Below are 9,762 nucleotides of genomic sequence, written 5' to 3' on the forward strand. Positions count from 1 at the left end.
GCCTTGGCTGGATGAGGTTGCTAGGTAACGGGCCTTGGCTGGCTGAGGTTGCTAGGTAACGGGCCTTGGCTGGCTGAGGTTGCTAGATAACGGCAGAATGCCTGTAGAATGTGACTTTAAAAACGTCCATCAGTTCCACAAATTTAAGCAGAAAGTGGACATAACAAAAAGTACAGTGTAGAAAAAACACCATATAAGACTAACTATAAATACCATTTGAAAAAAATATACATATAAAAAACTAATGTATTATTATCCAGAACACAGTTTTGGGTAAGTGTGTTTGCTAATCTTATTCAGAAAGTTTTTGAAACGGCTCATTTTCCAGACACCATAAAAACATGAACTTATTGCCAAAACATTGCTAGATGTTTTTTTAAAGTGCTTTAGTTTTTAGAAGTAGTAAATTGAAGCTAAGAACATAAAAATGTGAGGTTTGTATGACACGTCTCCCTGGACTGGACTCTTTTCCGGTTTTTCTGGATCTAAATGTGCGCTTCTCCTCTGTTTGCTTCCTGCAGGGTTTGTTCAAAGCCAGGAAGATCCTGAGTGAAAACTACGGCAGCATCCACGTCTACTTCGGCCAGCCGGTTTCTGCCAGGAGTCTGGCTGAGGGGAGAGTGGACCGCTCACAGTTCAACCTGACACCGCGGTACCGGCATTCATTCACTCACTCATTCATTCATTCATTGGTTCAGTCATTTTACCTTCTTTTCTCCCTTTTTATCCTTCCTTCTTTTCTACATTTTGACTTTCTTCCTTTTCATTCTTTCTTCATTCCTTTCGTTTTTCCTTCCTATCTTCTTTCATTAATTTTACTTTCTGTTCTTCATTTTATCCTTCATTCCTTCCTTCTTGCTTTCCTTATTCCTTTGCTTCTTTCCTTTTTTCTTTCCTTTGTTGCTTCATTCTTTATTTTCTTTCTTCCTTCCTTTTTTCCTTCCCTCCTTGCTTTCATTTTTGCTTCTTTCCTTCCTCCCTTCTTTCTTTTCTTCTTTTCTCCTTATGTTCCTTCCATCCCTCCCTCTTTTTTATTTCTTATTTTTACATTTAAGCTTTATTTAAAGTTTATCTTTGAACTTTAAGGAACTCCATTTTCTGACATTATATTCAGTAATAATCACTGATCAATACTGAGAATATCTTTGGTTATTGATCCCCTTCAGATAAACCTGACTGTGTTTTTCTTCAGGCACATCCCCAGCAAGCCCTCAGAGGGAATCCAGGACTTTGTGAACGACTCGGCCTTCAGGCTGGTCCGGTCCCAGGAGGAGAACATGGTTCTGAAGCCCTGGGTCCTTCTGGCCGCCCTGCTGCTCCAGAACCAGGCTGCTGGGAACAAACTGGGAGTTCTGGTGGAAGACCTGACTGAACAAGCCGTTTGGCTCCGGGATCTGTCCCGCCAGTTTGGAGCCTTCCTTCACTGGCCCGGTACGGTACCGGCCCAGTTACTGAGGCAGCAACAATAACAACAATAATGATAAAACATTGTATTTATAAAAGATGCTGTACAACAGAAAAGATTAAAAATAACAAGCAGTCAGAGAAATACCAGACATTTTTACTGGAGGTGCAGAAAAAATTGATTCTACAGAGCAGTGTTTCTCAAAGTGGGGGTCGAGGGCCTCGAGGGGGCCACCGTGGCAGGCTAATGGGGCCCCAGAAAGTTGGAGGGAAGATAAGAAAAAGGTAAAAATAATAAAAAATGAACCCAATACATTTTTAATCGTAACATCTAAACTGTTTTTTACAACAGCTTACGGGTATTATAGATGTTTTGTCTTTTAAAAAAGGAAGGGGAAAAGTAACTTTCTGGCAAAAACCTCAGAAATTTAGAGATTAATCTATTAGCTCCTCGAAAATTTGAGTAGTGGAAAACTTGCTAGAAGTTTGGAGAAATTTCTGAGCCTCAAACTTGGAACATTTTCAACTTTTGAAACTCAGAAAAAGTTTTTTTTTTAGAAAAATTCGTAAATTAGTCTCAACATTTTTGAGTTTATTGTAGAAATCCACTCCTTTTTTCTATCTACAATGTCTAATGTACAAATACACATTTTTTAAAGTAATTATTTTGTCAGAAACAGTATAGCTTTGGTATCTAACTTTCAATTTATAATTCTGAACTGGTCTGTGTTGGTTTATGAAATCTTAGTGAAATCCAAGGAAGGGGTTTGAATGCTTTAGCAAGGCACAACATTTTGCTTTTAATTATTTTTTCCGCTTTAAAATGTTAATAACACGCAGTTCTTTTTCTTAGGAGACTATATTCTTTTCAACTTGCTCCTAAAATTTCATTTTTTCTTTCGGTTTCGGTTTGCCTGGTTGTTTTGTAGTAAAGCTGATGCAGCTTAATGAGATTGTTTCTGCTCCTCTTCCTCTCCAGACCACGTTCCTCCCTCCAGAGTCGTTTCCTCCAGCCTCTCGCTCCATCGCAGCCTGGTCAGGGTCTCTGAGGGGAGAGTCCAGCTGAACTCAGGTTTCACTTTATTTCATGGAGACCTCTTGAGGCTCAAAGCTCTGATGGAAAGTCATGAAATCAAACAGAAGTGTTTTTTTTCTGAAACAGGAAGTGGATCAGAGTTTCCTCTGGCTGCGATGACGCCGGAGGAAGAGCTCTTGAGCAAGGCAGTGGTGGTGCTCTCCTGCGCCTCCTACAGGAACCAGGTGCTGCATGTCTTCATCCGGGCCGCGCTGCTGGCCTGCGCCGTCCACTCTGTCACCAGCAGCAGGAAACGTGAGGATGACTCTTCTTCTTCTGCTCTCAGCCTTTTTCCGCTGCTAGCTACTAGTAGCATCTAGCTGCTAGCCACTAGCAGTTGGTACTACTAGCTACTAGTAGTTGGTACTACTTCTGGCTAGTAGCTACTTGCTATTAGCATAAATCCATTTATTTTTTTTATTCTTTCATTTATTTTTTTTATTCTTTCATTAAATGGTAGGAGCCTGTTCTGTATTTCTGTTCTGTTTTCCAGAGGAGATCTTCAACACCTTCAGCTTCTTGAGGAACATGTTTTCTAACGAGTTCATCCTTCGTCCCGGAGCCGAAGTTCAGGTGAGGAGATCTGGAACCGAGCGAACGATTTAAATGTTTTTATATCTGCCGTCGTTGATGTCTGCCTGTTTTCCAGGACTTTGAAGAAGCTTGCTACCTGCTGGTGAAAAGCGCAGTTCTCCAGATCCACCAGCAGGAGGTGCTGGTCACAGACAGCGGCCACCGGACGCTGGCATTCCTCACCAGCATCCTGGATCCGTTTGTGCAGGGATATCAGGTGAGCTTAGCTGGGATCCGGTGTTATTATTACCGTTTGATGACCCATAAATCAATATTTATGGTGTGATTCCATCTCTCTCTCTTTTTATTTCAAATATTCATCAAAATGTGGTCTAATCCTTCCTTTCAATGCTTTCCTCCTATCCATCCTTCTTTTATTCCTTTCTATCCTTTCTTTCTTTCTTTCTTTCTTTCTTTCTTTCTTTCTTTCTTTCTCTTGTTCCTTTCTTCCTTCTTTCTTTCCTATCCTTATTCTGTTCCATCCTTTCTTTCGTTCTATCCCTCCTTACTATTGTTTGTTACTATTCTTCCTTTTTTTCTTCCCATCAGCCTTTCTTCATACCTGTTCTTCCTTCCATTCCTTTCTGCTTTCAGTCTTTCATTCCTTCTTTCCTCTTTTTTGCTTCCTCCCTCTTCGTCCACTAGAGGGCACTGTTGATGCGACATCAGTCTCCAGTCATTTCCATCCATTAAAACATCAAAATTTCAAGCATTCAGTTTAATAATATTTTTATTTTCAGTGTCTCTGCTCCTGCAGTAGCATGGAGCTTCGTCCACCAGTAGAACCAGTTCATACTGGAGGCAGGAAGTGTGTCTCCAGTCCCTCCTGAGGTTTCTTTCACATCATGTTCTGTCCTTTCACACTCGGCTCTCCCTCCACTCTGGAGTTTTCCCAGTAGTGAAAAAGCTTGTTGCACGGTCGGCGTCCTGCTGAGTGATGCTGCATGAGGAAACCAGCACAGTTTGAGCTGATGTGTGAAAACGGTTTTAATAGTCGGGTTGTTATTTATTTTATTTTTTATTTTTCTCCCAGATGGTGTGCAGGTTCCTCTGTGAGGAGGCGACAGAGACTCTGACTGAGAACCAGTTTGTTCCTGCTGTCCGGAAGTTCTTCATCAAACACCTCCTAACAGGTTTTTTAAGATGTTTTTATTTACATTATTTCTAGCGACATAAAAATGTTCATTTATTTTTGTGTGTCTGCATCATCCAGGAGGGTTAAAATATGTCGAGGTTTTGTCGTCGGACCTCCAGAAAAACGCTCTGGCAGCTTTACTGAGACTCGGAGCGGTGCAGAAACTCAGAGGGTGAGTTGGGTTTTATTCTTCCTTTGGATAAACTAAAGACCCGACGCTTCAATTCCAGGGTTTGTTTACATGTTTACTCAGTTCTTGGTTAAATAAGTTATAATAAAGGTTTTTAAAAGGACTTGTGATAATAAGAACAAACTGGGAAACTGGTATTGTACATTGGATTATTTTATCATTATTATTTAAATTAATATTTATGTTATTATATTTTATATTATTATTTTTTTATTTACTTATTTTTTTATTAATTATATATATTTTTATTTTAAATGTTTATTTGTATGTATTTACTTTTTTATTATGTTATACTTAATGTTTCATTTTATTTTATTTTTTTATTGTAATTATATAGTTTTTCTATTTAATTTTTATTATAATTTATAATTATTCATTTTATTATTAATATTCATTTTATTTGTATTATTTCTATTGATAAGGATATATTATTGTGCAAAATAATACGCATTTCATTTTATTATTCATTTATTTTTTCTTATTTACATTTATACTTTTTATTATTATTCATTCATTTTATTTTTATTATTTTATACTTCATTACTTAATTTTATTTATTTTTACCAAAATTATTTATGCATTTTAATATAATTTATTATTCATTTATTTTATTTTTGTAAAAATTATTAATACTTATTCATTTTATTTTTTGTTATTACTGTTTAAGGATCAGATATTGGCTCACTTGTCTTGTGTGAAATAACACACTACCTTGAAAATTATGACTTTTTAACCAAATTACAGCCACACTTCACTTCAAAAGAGATAATAGGAAAACGGAACAAATGATGTAATGATTCATTAATAATGAGTTGGGGGCGTGGCCAGCAGAAGCTCATTTGCATTAAAGTGACGGCGCCCTACAGCAGCTCAATCTGGAAGGAACTCAAAATAAGCAGATTAAAACCTTGTTATCTAAAAATGATTTTGTGAAAAATACGTAATGAACATGTTTTGTCAGGTTTTGTGCAACTTTCCTAATGTGTCCAAGGAATAATAATAGTTCACCTTTAAATCAGTCATTTCACTCGTCATTCATCTAAAAGTCTTTGCGTCTTGAGTTTTGGGCCGTGGTGAGAATAACCGAAGGCGTTGCTGTTTGTCTCCTCCAGAGGAGCGGATCAGGGAACTCTGAAGGTCAACACGGTGATGGTGAACTCCCTGGAAGACACTCTGGGTGAGAAACAAGCAGAAAAGTTTTCATTTCTCATCCAGAATTTAAACAGAATTGCTTAAATTCTCATCGGATTTATTTTATTTTGTAGGAGGAAAGCTGCCGACTCAGAAGACGCTCGCTGCTCGACTCTAATCCAGAGACGGCGTCCATCGAAGCAGACGATCGGTGCAACGTGGCGGGTTCGCACCTCTGAACGAAGCGATCCGATTGGCCGGTTGAACGGGCCGGGCCAGCTGCTGTTCTGGCGCCGGAACAAAAGAGTCGCATCAGAACGTGGCTGCAGCTGGTTTGTTTTTCTCTTCTCGTGTTTTCCAGGCTTTCAAAGATGCTTTTTATAAACCTGCATTAACGGCGGATTAACGAGGTCTGAAAGGGTTCAACAGAGATCGTCTGAATTCACTCAGAACGGCGGCCATTTTCTATTCTTCCTTATGCTCTTTATGCAAACGCTTGCACCCTTTTAGTCGTCATTTGGAGCCACTTGTGGACCTACTAATGCAGTGTGGTGTGCACCTTTACCTCTGACAGATTTACTTTGTGTATTGTTGAACATTCAGAAGTTTGCACACAGTCACCATTTAACCTTTTAGGGTGGAACGACAAAACTATTAGAAACAATGATTTTTAGTAACTCCAGATTTATGGTTTATTTCCTCTAACTCAGGTTTGGTTGAAGCTTTCTTCACTTGATTTGGTTAAATTTGAATTATAATCGGCTTATAAAATTCTGTCCGAGCGTGGGAAAACTCCCGTTGTTTTGAGTGTCGTTCACACGCTTTGATTTAGATCGAGGTTTCCCAGAAGTAACGTTCATCAAATTCATCCAGTTTTAAACTGGTTTCCTTGTGTTTCAGGTCATTTTTCTTGTTCGTTTCAATCGGTTATCTTGTTGTTCCACCCTGATTAGAAAATAAAGCTGTTCAAGTAACTCAAAAATCCAACATTCATGCCTACGACTGCATATCTGACCAGAGCTGTATTAATTTAACTTTTGTCAGCCTTATTTACTCTGACACTTTGATAAAGTAGAGTTTTCTATATTTAAAAAACAGAACAAAACTGTGTTTTTATTCAAACTGAGTCTGGTTTCTCATCCACTTTTAGGCCTTTTCCCACAGTGACAGAAATTCAGCCATGTTTGTTTACACAGTGGAGATGTTGCTACAAAATTAATGTCAGGTTCAACTTTCGCCAAATGTTACATGAGTCTCACCAAAGACGCCTGTTTGAGTTTTTCATTTGTTAGGATTCATTTTTCATACTTGGTTTTGAGTTGTAGGACTTTTTCTATCAGGTGGAAACGGAGAGAAAACATGAAAATTTGGAATGAAATTTATAAAAATGTTACTAAAGCAGGGAGCTATTGTTAAACTAGAGTCAAACTTGATTTTTTAAAAATGTTTCCTGTATTAATGTTAATTACATGAATGCCTCATAAAACATCGGATTCAGTTTTTTCTCAAAACAATCTGAACTGCTTTGTTGGCTGGTTTTACCTTTGAGGCAAAACAAAACTCTCCAGTTATAACGATTTGTTCAGATTTCTGCTGCAGGAGTTTATAGCTTCATACTTTATAAGATATAAGTGGTAAAAACATTAAAGTGGAACATATTTCATTGTCATTGTCCTCCCAAGATCCCAAGACAATAAGTCCAACTTCTCTGCCATGTCAGCTGCTTTGAGGGCTTAGAATGCTGAGGTGAGTGAATCTTCATTGGTGCAGACAGAGCGTCTGCATGGCATGACATGATATTAATTGGTTACTGAGAAATTACTGCATTTTCTTAACTTTTGCAGCAGTAAATTTGGCATTTGAGTTGGAATGCTGCAGAATTTTCAGTCTGGATTAGTTGGATATGAAATTGCATATGTGACAGTATAAAATATGGTTTTTAAAGAAGTAATGCTGGAGCATTGTTTACTTAAAACGGCTTGTGATAAAACACTACATGAATGCAAAGCAAATGGAACAAAGTGGAGGTGCTTTTAAAACTTTATCAATTAATAAAGAAATTATTGCAAAGTCGTAAATGATGTAAAGTTCAAGTTTAAAACTTGTGGAGATCTAAATCTAAAGTTCCCAAAATTAGTTGGTCTGGTTTGTTTTTGTTCCCAAAAACTCAGCTGTTGATTCATGCAACAGACAGTGAAAGGAAAATACCATAAGTGTCACCATTTATGCTGAACTACAAACAGAACCTGGAAAATATGAGAAATTGCATTATTATTTTATTATATTCAAAGAAGTTTTTGTGTTTTGCATCATAATACTTGTCCTGTCAATTTTGCAATAATTTGAAAGAAGATCTGGTTTTTTTTTTCCTTCTTTCTTTTTTTTCTACATTTGGGTCATTGTAGATAGAAAAAAGTAGAAATATCTGCCAGAAAAACTCAAAAATTTTAAACTAATCTCAGAAATTATCTAGAAAAACAAGAAAGAATCTGTATTGGAAAAGTCCAATGCCAGAAAATGTTTTATCATTATTTAAAAATAGAGCCTAAGAAGTCAAAATCTTTCTAGAAATAAACTCAGAAATTTTAGATTAATCTTAGAAATTTTCTGGAAAAAGAACTTGGACATTTCTGAATTTCAAAATTAGTTTCTCAAAAATTTTTGACTTAAGAATGTCAGAAATTTCTACATTTTTCTAGAAGATTTCTGACACTAATCTCAAATGTTCTGAGTTTTTCACCTGAAATTTCCTCCTTTCTTCTATCTGCAACAGCCCTAATTTGCTGTAGATTTTTTCAACATATTTGCCTGAAAAAATTTATTTTCTAAATGAATCTGTTGCATTTATTCAGTTCAAATGTATTTCTGGAAGCCAAATATTTCCTATTTGAGTGTTAACAGAAGCAAATAAATGTTTTTCTGAACTTTAAACAAACAGGAAGCCAGTCCAGAATAGCTCGAGCTTTAAAAATAGATAAGAGTTTTGTTGTTTTCTGTTATTGTTTTCATCGATCTTGACCTGAAAACCCTGCAGGAAGAGAACTCAGCCAGTAAAGCAGCAAAAAAATAATCCATATGTGAACAGCCAAAGTTCAGATCTGCCATATTTGTGTGTTTTTGTTTAAGTTTCATCATGTCTATGTTCAATGTTTGCATTAACTGTGTTAAACTGTGAGGCTGAAAAGTTTGTAATAAAGTGTTTTCAGAGACGGTCCTCAGTGTGTCTTTAATTTTACACTAACTGGGTTGTGTGGTGAGGATTGTTTGATCATCCTTAATGTGACTCCGTCACTCCGAAACGTTCGATCTGTTTGATGCGCCGCTCTCTTGTGGCTAAGAAAGCCTCTTTGATCGTAGCTGATTAAAACATGAACCCTGTGTTTGATCATGATTAAATCTTAGCTTAATCATCTCCAAGCTCCTCCAGTGGTTTTCCGTCTTTATGCTGACTGTTGGCGACATTGTGAAGTGCGGTTTTGGTGAGGCTGGTTTAAGCAGCTCTTATTATCTTAATGAACATGTTTGGGACCTTCTCGCAGGCATCGGTTTCAGTTCAAACACGACTCGCGCTGAGTGGCGTTAAAGCTCCCGTTAAAGCTCATATTCACATATATTTCCGGCTGTTTGGGGGATTAACTCGCTGCAGATGAGTCAGAGCTGCTTGAAACAGGACGAGGATTTTATTTGCATACGGCAGCAGAGACGTTAATAAGGGAAGTTTTAAATGTTTACTATCAAATCTGACAGTTTACTAATTAAATCTGGATGTGGGAATTGGTTTGAGCTAATTTTGCATCTGGCAGGGCTCCCACTCAGTCTGGGAAATTTGTCTCTTTTGTGTTTACAGATGCATTTCTGGTTCCTGCTGCCAGAACTGTGCAAGCTCTGAGCTGGTGGCTGCACTTTACTCCAAAAGAGATGGATCCTTTTCTTTTTTTTTTTTTGCTTTATTAAAATTGATGCTCCCAGTTTGTGTCTGAGCCTAACTTGCAAATCAAAAATTTAATTCTGTCTCTGAATGTGAGTCTGGTAGAGGCCATAAGAGACGTAAAAGGAGTTTCTACAAAGTTTTCTTTTTTCTTCCACATCCCAACGATCTGCTGCTTTGTGGCGATCTACCACGTATAACCCAAATAAAAATGGAAGTGTATAGAATGTGACAAATTAAAAAACTTTTTCAGGACATGTTAAAGAAAGCAATTACAGAGATATTAGATATTTGGGAATTAAAATCAGGTTTTACAAAATTTGAGA

The 9,762-nt window shown here is 37.2% G+C and overlaps 1 protein-coding gene across 2 annotated transcripts in view; it reads left to right on the top strand.

The window, feature by feature from the left end:
- gnpat (glyceronephosphate O-acyltransferase) overlaps positions 1-6,595 on the top strand; it is a 10,054-nt gene extending 3,459 nt beyond the window's left edge. For both annotated transcript variants that reach the window (XM_007577686.2, XM_007577687.2), the window contains exons 8-17: positions 522-652; positions 1,193-1,431; positions 2,384-2,476; positions 2,567-2,734; positions 2,973-3,052; positions 3,129-3,269; positions 4,086-4,185; positions 4,266-4,359; positions 5,490-5,554; positions 5,643-6,595. In XM_007577686.2, coding sequence (XP_007577748.1) covers positions 522-652; positions 1,193-1,431; positions 2,384-2,476; positions 2,567-2,734; positions 2,973-3,052; positions 3,129-3,269; positions 4,086-4,185; positions 4,266-4,359; positions 5,490-5,554; positions 5,643-5,686 — 1,155 coding nt within the window. In that variant the 3' untranslated portion in view covers positions 5,687-6,595. The remainder of the gene's footprint in view (positions 1-521; positions 653-1,192; positions 1,432-2,383; positions 2,477-2,566; positions 2,735-2,972; positions 3,053-3,128; positions 3,270-4,085; positions 4,186-4,265; positions 4,360-5,489; positions 5,555-5,642) is intronic.
- Positions 6,596-9,762: the final 3,167 nt, after the last annotated feature.

The sequence above is a fragment of the Poecilia formosa genome, unplaced genomic scaffold, assembly GCF_000485575.1.
Source record: "Poecilia formosa unplaced genomic scaffold, Poecilia_formosa-5.1.2 Scaffold450, whole genome shotgun sequence".
Taxonomy (NCBI): Eukaryota; Metazoa; Chordata; class Actinopteri; order Cyprinodontiformes; family Poeciliidae; genus Poecilia; species Poecilia formosa.